General features: G+C 49.1%; 5 protein-coding genes across 5 annotated transcripts; 3 read left to right on the top strand and 2 right to left on the bottom strand.

Moving 5' to 3' along the window:
• Positions 1–983: 983 nt before the first annotated feature.
• FOXG_16723 (uncharacterized protein) lies at positions 984–1580 on the bottom strand (the record flags this gene model as incomplete). The annotated part of the gene is made up of 2 exons (XM_018396742.1): positions 984–1215; positions 1342–1580. The coding sequence occupies 2 exons, from the start codon at positions 1578–1580 to the stop codon at positions 984–986; spliced, it is 471 nt and encodes a 156-aa protein (XP_018257491.1).
• A 2104-nt stretch (positions 1581–3684) lies between these two features.
• FOXG_22566 (uncharacterized protein) lies at positions 3685–4079 on the top strand (the record flags this gene model as incomplete). Its single annotated transcript, XM_018402981.1, has 3 exons — positions 3685–3711; positions 3760–3819; positions 3879–4079. 3 exons carry the CDS (start codon positions 3685–3687, stop codon positions 4077–4079), a joined length of 288 nt encoding a protein of 95 aa, XP_018257490.1.
• A 3381-nt stretch (positions 4080–7460) lies between these two features.
• Positions 7461–7859, top strand: FOXG_22565 (uncharacterized protein; the record flags this gene model as incomplete). Its single annotated transcript, XM_018402980.1, has 1 exon — positions 7461–7859. The coding sequence occupies one exon, from the start codon at positions 7461–7463 to the stop codon at positions 7857–7859; it is 399 nt and encodes a 132-aa protein (XP_018257489.1).
• Positions 7860–9168: 1309 nt separating this feature from the next.
• On the top strand, positions 9169–9421 carry FOXG_16722 (uncharacterized protein; the record flags this gene model as incomplete). Its single annotated transcript, XM_018396741.1, has 2 exons — positions 9169–9269; positions 9367–9421. 2 exons carry the CDS (start codon positions 9169–9171, stop codon positions 9419–9421), a joined length of 156 nt encoding a protein of 51 aa, XP_018257488.1.
• A 4139-nt stretch (positions 9422–13560) lies between these two features.
• On the bottom strand, positions 13561–15861 carry FOXG_16721 (uncharacterized protein). Its single transcript, XM_018396740.1, has 3 exons — positions 15282–15861; positions 14654–15227; positions 13561–14602 (listed from the first exon to the last, which is right to left on the bottom strand). The coding sequence occupies exons 2-3, from the start codon at positions 14711–14713 to the stop codon at positions 14111–14113; spliced, it is 552 nt and encodes a 183-aa protein (XP_018257487.1). The 5' UTR covers positions 14714–15227; positions 15282–15861; the 3' UTR covers positions 13561–14110.
• Between the last annotated feature and the right edge of the window lie 5275 nt (positions 15862–21136).

The following is a 21136-nucleotide window of genomic DNA, read 5'->3' as shown; positions in this document are numbered from 1 at the left end:
AACCTACCCAACTTAAGCTTGAATTATCAGCCCAAACAATCGATACTTGCCAAATCTCGAGCGCTGATATTCTCTCAATTTCTTACCGAGCTCTCACAGTTGGGACATTAATATGGGTGTGTCTCGATGTATCAGTGCTAGAGTCTGGGATGAGTTAAGTCGTGGTGAGTGACTATTAGCCCCTTGTACTCATGCCTATCGACTGCCGCTGACAACTGTCCACAGTACTTGAGTTAATCCCTCAGGGAAACGACGCGATCAGTTGTGGCAATAGCACTGGGCTTCAATGTCCCGAGTGCTCAGACAGCAAGAGCTGCCGATATACCGTTCCCCTCTACTGTGTCCAATATGCTACATCTGCCTCCAGGAGGAATACAGAGGCCGAATCAAAGAAAGGCGGCTGCGGCCTAACCATTGGCGGCATCATTGGCGGTATCATCGCTAGCATTGTAATAGTTTTCGCCGCTACATATTTAGTTTGGAGGCTCTATATCAAGCCTAAGAGGTCACAGAGTCCCACATCTATCCATGTCTTCGACATGGACCCTATGCAAGGTTCCGAAATGGATGCCGCCTCGAGGAGAACTTCTCTCTTATCGACACATACCGTTCACTCTATGGCTCCCACCATTCTTACTCGAGCCTCCAATATTATACAGATCGCCTACATCCCCGGCGTTACCAACCGAGCGGCTCTGACGTCATCAAACCTTGTTGTTTCTTCCGTCCCGCTGACCCCCATGCATCACACGGAGGGCAACCGAGGCCATGAGAACAATGACCAACACTTTTTCTTCCCTTGCGACCTTCAAGGATCGGCCCATTCGAATCTATCTCGGTATTATCAACAGGCGATTTAACTACCATCGTCCATACAAATCGATGCTCGGTTCTGTTCGCAGTGTTGTCTCTCTGCAGTTCAGCTGCGCGTGGTTGCAGTTCTGGTTGCGTTTCTAGATTGTGCTGACAGCATGTTTCAACGCTTACTGTTCGGTCATGCTCTCTTTGTTCCTTGGCCAGTCGGCGAAAGACGCCATGGACTTTGGGCGAGCTGGGCACTTGTGAAGGCTGGCGCGGTGAGGACCGATGCAGTTGACACATTGTTCTGGGGCAATACAATCATCCGGAGCGTAGCCAGTCTTGCCGCAACGCCAGCAGGGAGGCCTCTTGTGGAAGGCGCCGAAGGAGGGATAGTCCCAATGTGTTTTACACTGCCTATGACGATCGGCTTTTGTCAACAAGGGTAGCCGTGTGGTTGCCAAATAGAGACCAGTATTTCTTAGTTGGCTTCAAGAAAGAGACAAGCAGGGTCTTATCAAGAGGGTATCCGAGGTATGCTACAAAGGGCGCACGTCAACAGGCTTGAGCCCCGTCTGGATTTCTATTTCATCGTTCACAACACTTCCGCTGTCCAACGTATTGCCATGGAAGTCGTTTAGTCCACGGGGAAAGACTGCGACCGCATAGGTAAACCACTTCTTGTTAGTCTCCACCGTGGTGGTCCTAGAGTCTGCTGCCCACTCCGCCTGCTTCTCTACGAGGAAGTCACGGATGTCAGGGTCGGTGGTCTGGATAGCCATTCAGAGTTAAGTTGAAATACCTACCGAATCCAGTCCAAAACAGTGCTGAGCTTTCACAAGATGAGGGTCCGGATTGCGTAGTTATTATGTTCTGCCCGGAGCTCTGGCTTCCAGGAGGATGAAGTCACGAAGGTCCTCACGGAATGGGGGCGGTAGTAACCGGTTGCCCCTGGAGATGAGGGGGTCGGTATTTTGTTCTCGTCATTGTCGTTGATGTTGACGCTGATGGCTTAAGTGGTCATAAGCAGCAGGAGGCGAGGCAGCGACGCTGCTGTGGGTAGGTTTGGAGGCAGATCTGGAACTAGAGAGCTCGCGGCTCCAGAAGTCTAGGAAGTTATTGGAAAACTATTGGATGAACTGCCGTTCCAGTCCGCTTACTATCCTTGAGGGGATAAGAGGCACGCAGAGTGGACTGCTTCCGTAGTTGCGGCAGTGTTGGCGACGTTGAGTGGCGATGACGGCGTTTGAGCCATCCGTCCGGGTCTTAAGCAGTGGGCGAATTTGTCGTAGAGGATGCCATCGCCGCCACTTTCGGGCAGGTTGGGACGTTTGTTGCGCACTTGTTAAAGAATAAGCTGTCGATAAGGCTACTTTCTCAAAACCTGCATGCCAAGAAAATGGGATTATAAGTGGAGGTTGTAATAACCTAATCAGCCTCGTGAAAACCACGACAGATTCCGGGTAGGCACGGCCACCTCCCCGAGAGCCGCTCACTTATGGTGCGTGTTAAATTGTTGAGACCGTATGACTAAGATGGTTCGATCTGCCGGTGGCTAAGATGTGGATCCTATGTAAGGAGTTGTTAATTAAACCTTTTAGTGATACCTTCGACACCCACAATATTGCTTCGTCACAAATATATCAAATTAAATTTCAAATACAGCATTTGATATTCTCGATACGCAACGAGTCATTCGTACATTTGTTTTGATTTGCTTGATAATTTGTTGGATTGGATTTTTGAGCAGCACCGCATAGTTTGCGCGTCGGCTGGTCACAGTAAGCCATTAATGTAAGCGTTAAAGAAGAGCGAGCGCCTCGATGATATCTTGAAACGTGGCGTAATCGTTAGTGCTAACTATATCTGTTTTCTGACGTCAGCGAGCGTACATCATACTGCTACATTGTTACGAGCAGCTATTATATACCAGCTTATGATATAAAATAGCGTACTATCTAGAGACGAAGTTGGGATTATGTTTGAGCTACTCACATATCAAATTATGCATCACTTATAACGACCTCTAGTCCTCGCAGTTCCTGCCCATGGAGCGCCTTTATTTTGAGAACTTCCATGATGGCTTTATCAGAGTTCAGAAAGAGCTGTGCCATGTCGTGGGCGTGCCGTTTGCGACTAACTCGGACTCTTAAAAATGTAACTCCGTGGCCCCTTAGCCGCATCCCTAATGGCTTTGGGGCTTGCATAATAGGCGTTAAACAGCGTCGGCTGTGCAGTTTGCATGGATTTAGCATGTGACCCTCTCAAGCCTCCTACCTGTTGCTAACCAAACATGAGCCAGGATGCAGGGAGCTTTCCACATGCACGATTTGATCAGCAAGGTGTCACGCATACGGCTTTGCAACGACATGGCATGGCAATGGCGAACTTTCTGAAACCAGCGCCTATCACAGCAAATAGCTGGACGTTTGAGATTGGTTCAGCATCTTGACTTGGTTGGTCAGAACAAGCTTCCTACCACCGTGCAGACACAACATTACACTGCAGCCGGCTCCATAAGGCAAAATAATTTGGCAATTCTTGAACTACAGTAACATCCATGTTTAGCGTAAGTGGCCACCCGCCCATTGAATGTAAGAATTGCTTAATTAATACAGCCAAAAATCGAACCCGCCACGGCACGAGCTGGCGGATTTTGCCATCGGAATGACATTCGCTCTAGCTGTTGGGTTATTGATTAATTATAGATAGTATTTTACCCCTTCCGGCTGTGCTGCGTTGAAGGCTGTACTAGGAAGGTTTCATACCCTGGCCCTGCGGATCCTTGATCTCATTCTTTCTGATCCTTTTATATCTTTCCTCTTCGTTCCGTTGGAGAATCGATATACGACTAAGCTATCTTTGATCTGCTGCATCTTGCCTAAGATGACTAGCCCCTGCGCGAATTACTATGTAAGCTTCCATTCCTGGTTTGAAGTCTAGAGTACTGACCACGAACAGGGCTCTGCCAAGTGCCGCAATAGTGTCCTGGTGTTTGGTGCCCGATGCGATTTCTGTCTGGTATGGTCTTCCCAGGCGCAATTGTGTCGTTCCCCCGCTGACCCCGAATATGGTACTAGACCGCAGGTGCTGGGATGCCTATTGATAATTTGCTGCCACACCCTTCGACTCCATCCAGCGAATATATCAAACCCATGAATAAGAACGTGCGGAAGAATAATGCGGCTGCTAGTAAGGAGGGTGTAGCATACTTGAAGAGGGCCTATGCTTCTCCTTGGTCCGTTCAGAAACTTGTATATCCAGGTGAATTAGGATTCTGAGACGGCAACTCTGCTTCCTTCTTTCTGATATTAAGTGTTAGCGACTGCCACTGTCATGGAACCTCCTAAATGGGTCGCAAGCAATGTCATCCACTGGAAGTCCTCGAGGTGTTATATTGATAGATAGCCCCATCCACGTATAGTGAGGGGTGATATTGGAACTGGCTGGTCAGGCCATTGAATCAAGGGGCATAGCGGCCGTTTCAAATCCTTCTAGACGCATGTTAGAGTAAGTAACATTTAAATCTTACTGAAACCCGGTCACGAGGCCGGGAGAATCATGTCTTCAAACGCTCTAAGCTGATATTCATGGTTGAATGCCATATGATTCTTCAGTGACGCGTATGTGTTCCGGGAGAAAGAGAATCCTTGCGCGGTCTATAGCCCATTCATTCCAAAATCGACCACATCAGGCTGTTGGGGGCATGAGGCTAGGGTGAGGGGGAACTGCCATAAATATGAGGAACACACTCTCTCCTAGAGGGTGAAAATATTAGCATTCCCAACAACTCTCACTGCCATATTCCCCTCCGTCCAGTCATCATAGAAGAATTCCTGTCTTCAACTAAAACACTCTGCGAGGGAAACGCACTGATTTTGATTTCGTTCAACTGTTCCGTTCTTTATTTGCCGGTCACTGGGAACAGGTATATTTTCTTTTATGCGCCATATTGCAAGGCTCGGGGAAGACTTGCCGTCAACGTTCAGTTCGAAACGTCGGATCCTACAATTCAGCCATTGACAGACTGCTTGGAGGCCATTAAGCCAGCAAGCGGTGCATAAGGAACAGCTACTAGTGAGTAGCTACCACTGAAGAAAGTCTTTAGCCTAGCGGGTTGAACAAGGGTATTCTGCCTTCCCATATCGTATTCGCTTGTCCAGGAATCACACTCTTAAATGGTCTCCTTCATAAGTGGCCTCCAACATGAAGCCATTGATGCATACCATGGCTTGAACATTGAGGACTGATGCTCCTGGTCGTTTTCGACTATTTTTCTTTTTGTCTTCCTTCCTTTCTTCCATTTTCTTCTTCTTTCTTTTCTCGCTTTTTTTGTATAAAAAAGAAGAAGAAAAGACATTCATTTAGGGAATGAAAATCACTCCCTCACAAGCGGAGGGATCCCTTGCGATATTCGTCGCTGGCTGGCCGCTCGTAAGAGGAGATGGATTCCTAAAGCTCTGGTTACCGCCCATCCGCCTATTGGTGCATTCGTGAACAAAGGAACCCTACAGAATCAGACAATAGCAAGTTGTCGTAGCAGTCAACGTGCACATAAGCATGATTCTTTGTCGGTCAGCAAGGATGCTGTAAGGTGTGATGTTAGATTTGTAACTCACAGCACTTCGTGTCTTTTTTTTTCTTCCAGCTCGAAACGCCAACACCAGCGAGAAATATAGGTCTCGAAATACAGAAATTCCCCACATTCTGCGAGTCGAAGGTGGCCGTAGCTTCAAGCTTGTAATTGAATGCCTGACAATGGCTCAATTTTACTGTATAAATGAAGGTGCTATCTGGAAATTCCAGGAGAAGCCGAGTGCCCTTTGGGCAGGTGGGTCAGTTCTCTATCCGATTAAGCGAAGAGAGCACAAAATAGTATGCATCAGAATGATGACAGATTGCAGATCCGACTAGAGCGGGGTCTCTCATGGCGGAGACGGCAGCGAGCTTTGGGAGTTTTATATTTCAGTCACCGAAATAACCAGCCCCATTCCCTTACCATATTCTTTTCGGCCTATGCCTTACTCCCATCAGCCTTAAATCACCGGGCTATTCACTCCTGTTTGTGAATCTTGTCCCAGGACATCACTTGCATCGAACGACGTGCCTCACCGTCATAGACAATTGAACCTGCATCATCGGCAAGCCAGAATACTACATCGACGGTACGAAGAGATAACTTTCGACCAGTCCCTTCATCGGGACGAGGCGGATCCCCCTCCGAACCCCAACACCTACATATTCTAACTCAGCGAGCCTCTGAAACCACAGCCGCATTTGCCTCTGCCCTCACTCATCCGCCTCGCCGGAGTATTGCTGAAAAAAGAAATGCTTTTTGGAGCCTTGGAATAAGTCGCTTAGCGGGCGACATCGTGTTTGTATAGCGACCTACCATTATTTCCGGCGGAGCATTGCCAATGTGTACCCAGGAGTGCGCTCGAACAGGCCATAGTCATATGCCATCAGAATCTCTGGGTTGGCACAATTCTCCGGTCCACATCGTACAGAACCTCAAGCTCCAGCAACTTCATTTCTGCGGCCTGTACCCCTAACTATGGCGTAAAGTCTTGCTACTGAATGAGCCTGAATTCTTTCGATGAATATTAAGGCTGTTCATGTACGGTATGAGCAGGGTATCATCGTGGAAGGGGGAAGCTGTGCTGTAGCTGGCGTATTACAACGGAAAAACAACCTGGACTTGCTAGGGTTACGGGTGAAATACCTCAACCCTCACACACCAGTCGGCTTCAAAGTCTGGATTATTGCGCAACACGACCACTTTCTGCAGTGGCTTTAGCATTTGAAGGGATCACTATACACTGCTGTGGTTGTTTAAGCCGCCTCCGCCGAAGCCGCAGGGGAAGAAGGGAAAGCCCAAGGCCGTCGTGGCCCTCAGCAATACACAGAGTGTCGTCTTTCACTGATGTAATATGTTGCCAAAGCAGACATATCACGTCTTCATAGATAACCTCTTCTCCTCGCCAAATCTCTTCCGTGCCCTTCGCGAGGCAGGCAACAGGGCCACAGGCACAGCACGCCCAAATTGCGGCATCAGCAAGGAGCCAAAGGAGGCCAAAAGGAGGGATAAGGCGGGCACCGGCGCCGCCTTTCACTATAATCAGGTGAGAGCTATCCCATACAGTGGACAACCTTGTGAGTGTATTAGATATATTTGTGTTTATTTCCTTTACCAATTTATCTCTTTCCCTCCTTCCTAGGTCTCTCAAATCGCTTGGAAAGATAACAACCTCATGCTCTTTCTTTCAACTTGCATACTGGTGCTGATGAGGAGTGAACAAGGAAGAATAGGAAAATACCGGCCAATAAAAGCATACGATCAGTGTGGGGAATATATTTACCGATGTAGATGGAATGTAAATGTAGATAGATGTAGACTACATCTATTTATCTACTGCTGGCCCTTGTGCATCACCTATCTATCTGGCCGCCAGGTAGATAGATGAAATGTGGGGTAGTACTGGTACCCCTCCCTGTATTTTTGCTTTTGTTCATGTCTTGCCTTTTTCGTTCGTTTTGCACTCATATTCCTCGTCAAACCGTAGATCAAATTTTGCTATTGAGATCATGCATGCAAATTTTGCTCGTCCTGCGAAGTGTCCCGGACTCAGTGGGCCTGGTCTTTGCCACAAAACCATTTCATAATGGCAACCCCTAGCGATATATTCAGCTTCTCAACCGATCCTAATGGCTCTTCAGATATATCAAGTCTGGCAGAGCTACGAAAGCTGGATTTGTCACTATCCCTCGGCATCTCCGCGATCATCAAAGACTGGGACGCAGTTTCTCAGCCTGTTCGGGGTCGTTGGGTCCTCTCAATCCGGACTGAGCTAGCCACTGGGGGGTTTTGGGCTCATGGCTATGACGTTCAGACCAGAAATACAGCCAGCAAGCCTGACCCGTCCAGTTGGCTCTGCTGTCACTGTATCCAGCAGAAGGTGCATAAGCCAAAGGTTTATGTCTCTTCTAACACCCGGAAAATTGAGGGACACCTTAGCAAAGCCCACAACCTTTTCAATCCAGACCCCTTAAAGGTAAAGTGATACACACCGGACTCTGAATCAACTAACACTTCAAGACCTTGCCGCAAAAAAAAAAAAAAAAAGAGAAAAAAAAAAAAACCGGAAGGAGGACGACTTCCGTGATGAGCTAGTTGCTCGCTTTGACAAATTAACTTTTCAGCGCCTGCTTACCCAGTGGATCACAGACGCAAATCTCTCTTTACGTGTCTCTGAGTACGAGGGGCTCTAGAAGGTCTTTGGTTACCTTGACTCTTTGGTTCAAGAGACCTCAGCAAACCTCAGGCATAAAACGATTCGGATCAGGATTATCACCGAGTTCCATACTTACAAAGCTCACATCATGGACACCTTATCAGTCCCTGCAATGGCTGCCGAATGTGAGAGAGCATTTTCCTCCGCTGGTAATATGGTCTCTCCTCAGCGGACTCGTTTGGATGCGAGTACAATTGCAGTTACCCATCCCAGGACAGTCTCCCGGACAATCAAACAGTAGAAAGAACACCACAATAACGTCTCTAGACCACAAAAAGAGCGTCCCAGGAAACTCAGCGCGCTAGAGATTGTAAGGATTAACTCATTTATTAAACAGAGCCGCTCAATTACTTAGAATGAAGCTTTGTTAGAGCTTGGTGTTAAGGTATCAGCCCGGACACTACGTCGTCGGTTGGGGTGATATTGGCGGCGCAAATAGAGATAAAAGAAGAGGATTAAACTGTCACAAGACGATGCAAAAGCACGGCTATAATATGCGCGTTTTTGGATTCACCGTATTAACGAATATTTACTAGTAAATGCCGCTAAAATCCAACCCTTTCAACGCTAACTTTCTCAAAGATCTGCTTTACAGACAAAGTCACGGTTTCGAATGCGCCGAACAACCCTAACGGCTAGGTCTTTCGCCGGCCTAATGAGAAATACCGTACAGATCTAGTTACTATCCGGCAGCATATTAAACCGACTATTTCTATTATGTTCTGGGGAGCCCTTGCTAGAGACAAGCAGTCTTATCTTATTCCTATAATAGAGATATTACAGCAAATAAGAAGGGATATTCAAGCATGGTCTTATTGTAAAGCCCTGACAGAAGGTTTTCTTCCTTTTATTGATGAATTTGAGCAATTTCAGTAAGACAACGCCCGGGTTCATATCGCAAAACCGTCAATGGATTGGCTGCTGTTACATGGGATTATTCCCATTAATTGGCCGTCCCATCCGCCTGATTTAAACCCCATTGAACACATCTGGAAAGCTTTAAAAGACAAGGTTCGTCGGATGCGCCCTGAACTTATAAATTGAAGAATAACAAGACCGATAGAGCCGAGTTGATCAGATGGTGCCAAGAGGCGTGGGCAGCCTTGCCTCCCCACCTGATTTTGAAGCTGACAACTTCAATGCGAGAGCAAGTTCGTGCAGTCATTCAGGCACGGGGTGGTATGTACAATATTGAAGCTCTGATTCAGGGCTATTGATTGATATACTCTATGATTAAATTGAATGAATATTCCTATTGCAATTGCTGTTTATGTAGTTGGTGTTATCTCTTTGAGCGGCATAAGACAGCAGCGGGGTCACGACCGGGGTAAAGGATTTATCAAATGAGCGCAACGAAGGGTACATTCTCACACACCTATTTCTATGTGTGATAGAAGTACCAGCAGTTTGCCGTGTTACAAATAGCTACATCACATACTTTACAGCCGTATCGGGTCTGGACCCTTCGTTTATTTCCTGATATTGGCTGTAGATAACCTCCTTTTTCCTTCTTCCTTTTGAAGGGTTGAGGGTGTCCCTGCCGGCAGCCTTTGCAAGCTAAGCAGTCGGAATTTATGCCTCTATAGACATGATTGATATCTCTCAGTAGGTGATTTTGCCGTGCTTCATTATCTTCAATGTCTTCCTCCTTCCCTGTGCGGCCTCTCTTCCTTTCATGACTTTTAGTGGCATAACGGTTGAAAATGGCGTTATAAATGCATTCCTTCCAAGCCTGTAGCCTGCCGTGGGGCTTCCAACGAGGGTGCCGGGTCTTCTTCTGCAAAATGAAGTTATTCGCAAGTGCGACTTCGAGGAGGAAATTCCAAAGCAGCGCCTGCCAAGGACTGCGGCGGAAGCGATGCTCGTATGTTGTATAGGACCTTATCTGATCGCTGCGGTCAACGTGATTCATTTCATCGTTATACTGAGCAGCTATAGTAGTAATAGGGATTATCTTGAAGCTATCCCCATTGAAACTCTGCTGCAGCTGTTGTGCCTCTGCCTTCGTCCCTCTCTTAGCCGGCAGCTTCCTCTTTTTTAGTGTGCGGTTGTGAGAGGCCCCGCTGTGCGCAATTGAAAGGAAGAGCACCACGCTGCTATCCTTCCAAGCAATTTAGATGACCTAGGGGGAATAAAAAGAGACAAATTAATAAGGGGAATACAGCTAACAGTCGTCCGTACCTGTTTATCATGCGTCGGGATCAGTATGACCTCATTATACTTCAAAGGCGTGCTGTCAGGAGCTTTGCTGGTCTCTTTTATCTGCTTCATCTCGGTGCTGATGCCTCAGTTAGGGCGTGCCGTGCCTGTGGCACCAAAGCCAAGCTACCGAAGAAGGCGGAAGAGCTGCGATGACGAGAAGAGGTTATCTGTAAAGACGTGATATGTCTAAGGAAGCAGACTTTTCACTAGGTGAACAACGACGCTTTGAGTATTGCTGAGAGGAATCTCGGTCTATAGCTTTCCCCTCTTGCCAAGCGGCTTCGGCATAGGTAGTTCGATGATCATAGCGGTATATGGTGATGACTTGACATGCCAAAGCCACTGTAGAAAGAAGCCCTGTTGCGTAGTAACCCAGACTTTAAACCCCACTGGAGTGGGCTTATTCTTGACGACTATTGTCTCTTTTGATCTGCCTATAAACGGGATCATGCACTCATCTACAGTCAGATTAGTCCCTGGAGGATAGAGTTTGGTTAACACCTTCTGTATGTGATCAGACCACTCTTTAGCCGCTTGGAAGGTCTTTGGAAGATCGCTCTCATCCCTTATATTGAGTTAGGTGTAGTTAAAAGTGCGGAAATACCTGTTGATTAGCTCGAACTTCTGTAACGGCATGAACTTGATGATTGAGTGAAGACGGTGCTGATCTCCTAGGCTGGGTGCCTTCTAATGGTCCTTTATTGTAATTTCTCTATGAATCGAATTTCTAGGTAAATAATGACTCCAAGCTATACGTAAGCTGATGCTGTGGTGATGCCTTCCCATTTGAGGATGCGTGAGTGTTTGGAAAGGGGGGTATTCCAGTTATCAATAACGGAATTTTCAAGTAGGTAAACGACCCAACTGTTAGTGTATTTAGTCCATGATTCAAAAAGGGAAATAGGTAGGAAAAGTTGGAATAAATCAAGTGGTTCCTTGAATAGAGGGTTGATCTTGAAATCATGATATTCTAGGTTGAAAGGTTGAAAATCATCACCGTGGCCCTCTCGGGCGGAAAATGAGGCACGCCGGTAGGATCATTAGCTGCCCTCAAAGGCGGGGTCTCAAAGCTGTGATCATCTATGCTATCTTGTATCTTTGGAGAGCTTATTGTTTCCTTTGCGACTTCTTAGGGATGATTTGTCTGAGGATTTTGATCAATTTGGTGGTGAAAAAAATCAAGCAGCTGTCTGACGAGAACTTCACGTACCCCGCAGGTACTAGCGGGGTTAGTAACCAAAGTGGGGCGAGTGACCAGCTACAGTCTTCAGCCGCTCAAGGAGATAATAAGAGTGATTGGAAGTGGGGCTGGTGTTGTCAGACTTTTGTCCTAAAGTTTTGCCCAGAGACGTCATCATGGGCGAGGGAGGCGAATGTCGTGGGAAAGTTAATTCAATGGAGGTGTGCAGATGACAGGTTTGTGTTACTTAGCGTCTTTTGGTGGGTGGAACTTGTTTCATTTTGCCAGATAAACTCAATAATCCAACCAAGAGTATGTGCAAGACCCCCTACTAAGACCAACAAACCACCCATACCCAAAACACCATGCCCTCTAAATCTACGGAAACATCACTACTGACCAGACCACGCCCGTCGTTGAGTTTGTTACGAGCTCACTCGTCAACGTCACAGGAGCAGTGGCGTGCAACGTATCAATATGGAATACAGTCACTGACCCGACGGGCGCGACGGGGCAGCAGGTCGACGGGGCGCTGTGCAGCCCCGGAACGGGCGTTCGAGACAACAAAGTGGCCTCGACAGCGTGACCGAGGGTGTGGCGGAAGTGGTGCAGCGGAAGAGGCCCTGAGGATGAGCTGGAGGGATTGATGAGGCATATCTTGTTTAGGAGGACGAGGTGAGGGATACCTCCGCTTTATGCTATATATAATCAGACTAAGTGAACCCGCCATTAGATTTATTGCATTCAGAGTTTAACTATCCCGGAAAATAGACCAGCTATCTTCACCATGATAGTCGTTAATCCTACAGCCACATCCGACCCGGCTAGTGATCACTTGCCTCCAGATACGGACTTGCCATTCGTAGTCATCATCGTCGCCATCTTCATCCTAGCGCTAGCATTTTATTTGCTGTTTGTTCTCCGACCTCATAGTCTCTGTGGTAATGTACTGAAGTGCATCAAGCTCTTATCTCTTAAGACCCGGCGATAGGCCTGAGTTGATTAATGACGATATTTTTGAGCCGGTGACACTAGATCAGACTGCCCCTGCACGAGCTTACAGGCAGTGGAAGGCCGAAACGAATTATGTGGCCGACATCGAATTCGATTTTAATGCCTGGTAAGCACACAAAGTCTATTGCCACGCCGACTCCATTTTCTTACTACTTCTCAGTGCAATTTGTTTGGAGCCTATGCTGGACGAGGACATAATCCGTCATTTACAATGCGGCCACGTCTTTCACTCAAGTTGCTTCGGTGAATGGTTCTTCAGGCGCCACGACACCTGTCCTACATGTAAATCACGGATCATGCCAACCACAAACCATTTAAGGACTGCCTAAGCCATAAATGCTTCGGCAATACGGGTTAGTATACTCTCACATACTCTATGACGGGGCTAGCTGCGTCAGACAGTGAAAGAGCACCGGCACCTGCGCTACTATTGCCACCTTGTGACGTGCCCAGTGGGTATCGATACTTTCGGAGTACTAGTTCTATGGTTCAAAGGACTATCCCAATGACTGGGAAGCCACTATCATAGTGGCCACAATATTGTATGCTGGGCGGTGTGACGAAGTCGCTGCTGTCCGCGAAATCGGTGTCTATCGGTGCGTGCGGGAGATGGCTGTGATATCCGCTTATGTTGTCAGGGGCAGGGTGATGCGCCTGCTGGTGGGTCTCCATCTCGCTCGGGTCTGGCTGCGGCAGCGCATCACGGTTGGCTCGATTTGGCGACAAAATAGGCTGCTGGTGTTGAAAGTGACGGAGTGGCGATGGAACTATCGTCTATTCTAATGGAAGGCGACAAATGTTAGAATATTCCTTTTTTTTTAAAAAAAAAAAAAATAAAAAATAAAAAATAAAAAAAATTAAAAAAAAACTAAAGAACTCCTGATCTTGAACTCCAGTGTTGTCCCTTATACCTTCCATTCTTCGACTGTCTGGATTGTTGGAAATCTCTACTCCTTAACGCACTAGTAACATTTAGCTTAATCGCTTAAGCCTTTGCTTTGAAGCTTACAGACCTTGGCTGTCTAGAGAATCATTTTGAAGACGTTTATGGTGGATCACATCAAGCATGTCAGATGTAGAATACAAGAAATCTATTAGTTCTCATTTTCAGGTCTTTTAGAGTCCATATCCGCGTGACGATTGCAGCTTCTACCATAGGCGCATCTATAACACATAGATCTCGAGGGCCGATCCGCCTAATTGTCGCGCCTCTTATGTGGGCACGTTGCGTTTGCCATTCTCAACATCGACCTGACGACCCGTGTGTGTGAATACAGAGTGTAAAATCCAGAGAGCTCCCTTAGCGCACCGATGAGGCACGATGAGTAGCAAATACACGGGATCGTAAGTGGCATAAGTATGCTGTAAGAGCGAACAAGGACCATCGGAGTCCTGGATGAAAGAAAAGTTAAGAAACACATATGAGTAAACCCTGAGAAAATGCAAAATGTGAATATGCCAACTCTCGACACAGACTGAACTTCCGGAATCATAAAAGAGAAGTACAACGGGAAAGACCCATATGCATAAGGTAATTCTCTGATAAAAAGGAAACGGGGAGGATATAAGTGTGATTTAGCTGAGGGTGGTCATCACGTGGTGCCATGGCATAATGGCAACCTTTTTACTGGTTGATCTTCTCATTGGCCATGTTGGTAGTCTCGGCCTTCTTCTGGTGCAAGAAGGAGCTGATCCACGAGAGCGTCTCGTTGCTAACGACAAGGACGGTGGTAGCAGCAGCCTTTCCGTGGGCGACGAGGCTTGTTTGCTCGTTCTTTTTGACTTCCGAGTTAAAGACCTGGAAGACGTGATCCTTGCCCTCGAGACCCTTATGGTATGGGAGGAGGATAAGAGCCCTCGTATCTTGGTAGAGCTCCTCGGTGGGCTTCTTGGCGACGGGGAATCGCTCGTCGATGCGATCGAGGGTCTTGCTGCCCAGGGAGTCGACCTTTTGGACGTACGGCGAGACGTACTGGTAGGGCTTAGAGAAGTAGGGAATGACCGGAGCTGCGAAGGTCTGGTAAGCGGCTTCGCCGAGCTTGATAGAGCGCTGGCCGTATTCGTTGGACTTGAAGATATGGACGCCGTCGCTGATAACTGGGTAGTTGAGCAGATGCTATGAGGGGTCAGTTCAAGTTTTCGAGAGAAAGCGCATGGTTTTAAATACCTGGATAAAAGCAGAGTACTGAGCAACGCTCATGTCGCCGTTCACCTGAGGAGAAGACATGTTGATGGTTGTGGATGATCGAACAAGAACTGTTGTAAGTGGGGATGATATGAGGTAGTAGCGTTGGAGTTAAGCTGAAGGGCTCAGTCGGTCAAGCCGCGGCAGATGCCGAGTTGAGATGACGACTGAATGACGAGTAGATAAGGTTGGATTCGAAGTTAGGTGCGATGAAATCGCAAAATGAACCTTGAGGTGAGATATTCCAAGGTAGACATAGGCGGTGGTGTAGTGGTGACAGAAATGGGAAGACAAGAAGAGAGAAACTAGGATAACAATAATTAAAAGGGCCCTGCAGACGCTAAAAAGAGGACAAATGGAGAAAAAAAGTTGCTGCGAGTGAAATCAGAAAAGTATTATGAGTGTGTGTGCGTGGTAGGAAGAAGAGGAGGTGGAGGAGGTATTGGTCTGGCGCCACAAGCAGACCAGGTCGACGATAGAGTGTAGGTAGCAATGAAGAAGTCGCCTGTACAGGGTGATTTACTTATCAGGGAATTCTCTAAAGTTGCCTAAGAATCTAAAATCTGTTAGGTAGGGTAAAAGTGCCTCAAAAACCCGCAAAGTGACCTACCTTTTGGGGCCTTGTCATCGACATCGACATCCAATTGTTCGCAGCTTTTGCACCACCGCGAGCTACCTTACATTTGGCAGTTCCTGCTAGCATGTGTGCCCGTTGCAAATGCGCGGACATGTGCTGGTACTTGAGCGGGTATCCTTGCTAGCTGTCTTAGGTGCGCGGCTACTTGACGTAGCTTTGATGGTTTGTATCTGCGGCTGATCCCACGTCTTGAATTATTTGTTACTAGAGCATCGATGAGTCTTCCTTTGATTCTTGTTTCTCCAAGCTTGGTTTTTCTTGAGCTTGAGCTTGTATCGCAGTTTCTTCCTTCCCCTAATTATCTGATTTGTCAGCCACAGAAATTGGATGATATTCACTTTATCTTTCTTGTGATGACCATCATCACCATCATGATTAAACTTATCTCGCTTTTTCCTGGTGGTCAATGGTGGGGTACTGTTGGACTGCCGTGACATCATCGCGGCTGGAGCAGAGTGGTCCAACTCAGCTGCACTCCCTGTCTTCCAAGGCTCATTCGTCGTTTCACTGCCTTGCTTGCTTACCAGAGCTCTCATTTGTAAGGTACGTGCTGATGCTCATGCTCATGCCCTCTGTTGATCTGGCATGTGAAAGTGGCTCCTCACCCCTCCCCACTCCCCCACTCCCCCACAATAACGTTTCCCTTTCTCCAACACCAAGACTCGTCCTATCAATCTGGACTCTCTACAGAAGTGAGAGTGATCTGCTGAGTCCCGGAGTGGTCCTCTTTGCTTGCAGCCATGACAGTTGCCAGCATCAACGTCACGTCACCCTTGGCGTTAAATTACAGATGAGCCTAGCCCTTGGCAGGGAGAAATGCGTTCGTTCCGGGTAATACATGCCAGGAGGATATTGAGGCAGCTGGAGATGAGGATTGTAGTCAGTTTTAACTGATCAGACAGTTTGTTGTGTTTTTTATTGCGATTTAGCTTAAGAAGGTTGAGATTTTTGATCGACATGCTGATCGTGCACGCTAAGCCATTCAGTCGCTACGCTAAACCGATATCAGCGACCAACTTGTCCAACATCAATCGATTGAATATTTCAGACCATGATAACTTATTTCACAGATAAGAGAAAACACGGGGACTATACTCATTGAGTTACGTTTCTCTTGCTCTACCAAATATCCCACTTTTGTTCTGCTTCGAAAACAACTTTTATTCTCTGAACTCACACGTGAACCCTAACCACCATACTCCCATATGACCCTAAGCCAAAACTTTGATAGGGGACATCTCTGGGTGCCTGGAACTCGCCGCTCGATTCAGAACAGCGCAGGGACGGGTCGTCCTTGTCAGATATCTAGCTACCAATGTGGTAGAATTAAGCTCAGTGACAATGCCCCACGTACCCATGGCTGACCGTCGAATATCTCAGCAACCCCCAATTTCTCAGTTTCCCACCTTAACGGTCCTTGATTTATGTTATGTTATGTTATGTTATGTATATTTTTCGTCCGGGGGGCCGTAGGCCCCGAAAGTCCCCTACTGGGGCACAGGACGTGCTGAGCTAGAGAAATTGGAACCTATCTACACGCTAATTACAGAATACTATCCAATTCTGCCGACGAGTCGATAGACCACACACTATCCAGCATATCAACGGCACAAATGGCGCATGTTATCGAGCCTGTTACCCGTCAGCGGGATGATCAGACGCGGCTGATGAACAACAGCCGCAAGGTAAGCCCGTTGTCAGGCGATCGTGAGCCTCTGGGCGCGGTAGCCTCAGGGCTGCCTTCAAGTCATCGCGGTCAGGCGGAGGGTGCTAGCGCCCTTTGTCTGGCCTAGAACAGGTAAGAGAGAAAAAGGTAACAAAAGAGATGTATAAGGGTAAAGGAGGGGAGGAGGGATGCGAGTGCGTCCCGGGTTGTTCTCGTCTAATAGCGAAGACAGATCTTTCCAAAGAATGCGCTCGCTTTAGACAGTTCGGTAAACTTAGTGAAGTCTTGTCCTATTGCTAGATTGACTGCTGCATTCGGTGAGGGTGCCAACCTCATCCGATGACGTGGCGGTACCTTTCTGCAGTAGAAGATGTGATCCGGTTCTTTGCGTCGGCCACATGAGCAGACCAGACGTGCATCGACGTGGTCAAATCTTTCGTGGTATGCGGCGAAGTCCCCGTGGAGAGACCTCGCTGCCAGCAGATGGTGCAACGCTGCACGCGGGAGCAACAGCTCCGGCGGATAGCCTGTAGTCGCCTTGAGATTGAGTCTCCTATACAGCTCAGGGGCGGAGGTGGACCACCACGCCTCGAATGCTTCTTTCGATTTCTGTCTTGCGATTCTTCGTAGATAAGCCAGCGTCGGCTGAGCGCCTTCGGGCTCGGGGAGCGATGATGCTGCTTTTGCCAGTTTGTCGGCCTGTTCGTTGCCAGGGATGTCGCAGTGTCCTGGTACCCAACGGACTTGGACGGCTCCATGCGATGTCGCCAGAGCCTGGAACTCAAGGAAGACGTGTTGGGAGGAGTCAGAGGGTGTACCTCGCAGGCACGCGGCGGCTGCGAGGTTATCTAGGCAGATGAAGATGTGCTGTGCTGCATCTCGCAGGTTTAGGGCAGCCTTCAGGCCCTCCAATGCCCCGGTAGCTTCAGCGTCGAAGACCTCAGCAGGTCCAAGGCGACCCGATCCGTCAAAGGTTGGGGCATTGTTCTGATGAATGGTAAAGCCGTAGCTGGCCACCCCTTCTGAGGACAGAGAGCCGTCGGAGTATACAACCAAGGTGAGCGGGTCGAGAGACTCGACCCAGCGGATAAAGGCGTCGGCTGATTTCTCCTTTGATGCCATCTGGAGTGGAGGCATTTGTTCTTGATGGAAGCATCGTTGAATAAGCTTTGGTCGTGTGCAGGATGCCAAGAGTTCGTCTGTGCGTCGAAGACGTGTCCTGAAGACACTTTCTGTCTGTATTTGATATCTTCGCTTGATGAGGTCATGGTAAGTAGGTTGGTGAGGCCGGCGTGGCGGGCGCGTTCGGCCCGCCAGAGGGTGAGCTTCATCCAATGATTTGAGTCGTGCGGCGAATCTTAGTCGCTTTGCTTCGAGCAATTGGTCAATTGGTGGTATACCGCTTTCCCTATGTAGGATGGCGGTGGGAGTCGTCTTCCAGACAGGTAGTATCGCTCTCATGGCCTGATTCATGGCTTTGTTCATTATTTGTATGAGATGCTGATTGCTCGACGGTAGTTCCTTTGTGGGCTGATTCCATCGCGGCCTAGTGCTGCCTGGATACCACGCCTCCGAGCCGTGAAGTAGCACTGGCTCGACACATGCTCTGACAGCACTTCGAACGGCGCTCGGTAGAGGGCCGTGTATCGTGTTAGTGAGACCCCGTAAATGATAGGCTACTGCCTTCGCTTTAGCCGCCCACTTCTCGACATGCAGTCGGAAAGATAGCCTGCTGTCCAGCCAGATGCCCAGCCAGCGCAGCGCTGATTCGGGGTGCTTCTCTACATCGCCATGACGTACTGCTGGGGCAGTCCTGAGTGTTCTACGGGAGAAGTGCATGACTTCGGTCTTCTTCGTGTCGAATGAAACGCCGTTCGCCGCGCCCCATCGCACCATCTCAGCGATGGAGCTAGATGCCATAGCAGTGGTCTCATCTACTGTGTCCCCTATGGACAGATGGCCGGTGCCATCTGCATAGCCGAAGCGCCCCTGGGGGTTACCTAGTCGATAGATTGGCTCAGTGTAGAGCAGAAAGAGTATCGGCGATACCGGCGACCCCTGAGGGAGGCCGCACTGCAGGGGAGAAGAGGGCGTGACGGTGTCTTGGTACCTGACACGCGCAGACCGGCCGCTCATGAAGGAGCCAGCCCAGCGAGCCAAATGGTTAGGCCAGCCCTGCTCGCGAAGACGCAGGACGAGCCTATTGCACATGACGGTATCGAAAGCACCCTGGATATCCATTGTGACTAGAGTCGCCACTTTCTTGCTCGCAAACGCTTCTTCGATGTCGTGTATCAGGGCTGTCACCAGGTCCGTTGCCGACCTCTTGGGCAGCGCCCCCGTCTGCTGTGGGTGAAGGACGCTGAAGTGCACCGTTGCCCAGGCCAGACGGCGTGCGATCAGCCGCTCGAGTCCCTTGCCGAGGCAAGAGAGCAGTGAGATTGGTCGCCATGCTCGTGGCTCTGTGAGGTCTCTGCGCCCCGGTTTTGCGATCATGACCACCTCCGCCTCCTTGAATGATTTCGGATGATGGCCCATGGAGAGACATCCTTCAAACAAGCGGCGGACGTGTGTCCCGATGATGTGCCATACTGCCTCGAGAAGTTTGACTGTGATGTTGTCCGATCCCGGGGACGTGTTGCCTGTGCTTAGGGTTGCGTACTGCGCCTCTTCCATGGAGATCTCTGAAGGGAACGGTATCGGTCTACGAGGAGTGACAGGCGTCCAAGGGTTTATAATGTCGTCCTCTGCAGTTCGCCGTTCTAACGTAGCTTGCCGGAGTGCGTTGGCCTTGTCTATCTGGGTTTCGTACACAACATCGTCGACCTGCAGGGGCGGAGGCTGAAAAGCGCCAGGGGATTTCAGCCACCGGACAGCTTTGAAAACAGCACTACTGCTGGAGAAGCTATCGATGAGGTTCCGCCAATACAGTCTTTTGGCCCGACGGACTATACGATGAAGGTCTCTCTTGGCGATCTGAACGTCCTGGTTGAAGCCGAGAGGGTAGCTTCTTCTGATGGCTCGGAAAGCAGCCGCAGCGCCGGCGCACTCCTCCGTCCACCAGGGGGCTGGACGTCCGCCTTTCCGCGCGGGCCGGCCAGCTGCCTTTGCTGCTGATGTTAGTAGGCTTACAAGTGAAGACGCAAGCTCGTCCAGCTCTTCGGAGGTCGAGTCTGTTGTGGGGATTTCCGTGGCTCCCAGCTCTACGATCTCGACGAATCGTTTAAGCTCGTCCTCCGTCGTCACTCGGATCTTTCCCGGCTGCGATGGAGCTGCCTTGATGTCAGGAAAGGTCAAGCTGAGCGTGAAATGGTCCGAGCTAGTGGCGAGATGGTCCTCCACAGTAGCTTCGGCCAATGGCATGTTGGTAAAGGCCAGATCAATCGTGTTTCCATGTGGGTTTGTCGGTATATCTGGAATGTTGAGAAGGTCGAGGTCATTCTCTGACGCCCAGCCTGCAATCTCTTGTCCGCGGTTCGTAGCTTGGCCTGTCTGCCAGCTACTATGTCTGGCATTGAAATCGCCAGCTACAAGGCAGCGTTCGGGGACAGCCCATCGAAGCAGCGTATTCAGGGCATCCCTCTCGTCGTTCTGACGGTAGAAGTTGACTATCGTCATGCTGTTGACCGTGAGCCAGAGAATGTCTCGGGTCTGAAAGGGCCGAATCTGGTCAGCAACAAGTCTTGAGTCTCGTCGGACGTATGTCATCACTCTAGGCCGACTGTCGTTGTTGTTCCACATGTCGACTGGCGTGAATGTGTCGTATGCCGGGTGAGTTTTGGTCAGAAGGCGGGACTCGGTATGAGACGTCCACGGCTCCTGCAGGAGTACAATGTCATATCGTTCCGAGTCGGCCAGCGCCAGGGCGCAGTCGTGGGCCGGGGCGATCTTGCCGACGTTGGCCTGAAAGATCCTGAGCGGCTTCTTATCGTTCCTTCGTGTCTGCGAGTGTCTATTCCTAGTCATGAGGACGAGTGATGAGAACTATTCGGCGCTTTCGCGGTGAGCCCGGCCTGGGATGCTCAGGCTCCTCCTCTGCTTCGTAACCGACCTGGGGCGTTGTGGCCACCATGATGCACGAAGGTGCTCCTGATACAGCTGGGCTCGGAGCACGAGCGTTCGGCTGTTCTTGTGATGTGTCATCCTCGCCTTGTCGTTCAGA

The sequence above is a fragment of the Fusarium oxysporum genome, chromosome 15 (assembly GCF_000149955.1).
Source record: "Fusarium oxysporum f. sp. lycopersici 4287 chromosome 15, whole genome shotgun sequence".
In the NCBI taxonomy this organism is placed as follows: Eukaryota; Fungi; Ascomycota; class Sordariomycetes; order Hypocreales; family Nectriaceae; genus Fusarium; species Fusarium oxysporum.
This window is presented reverse-complemented; position numbering and strand designations above follow the sequence as displayed.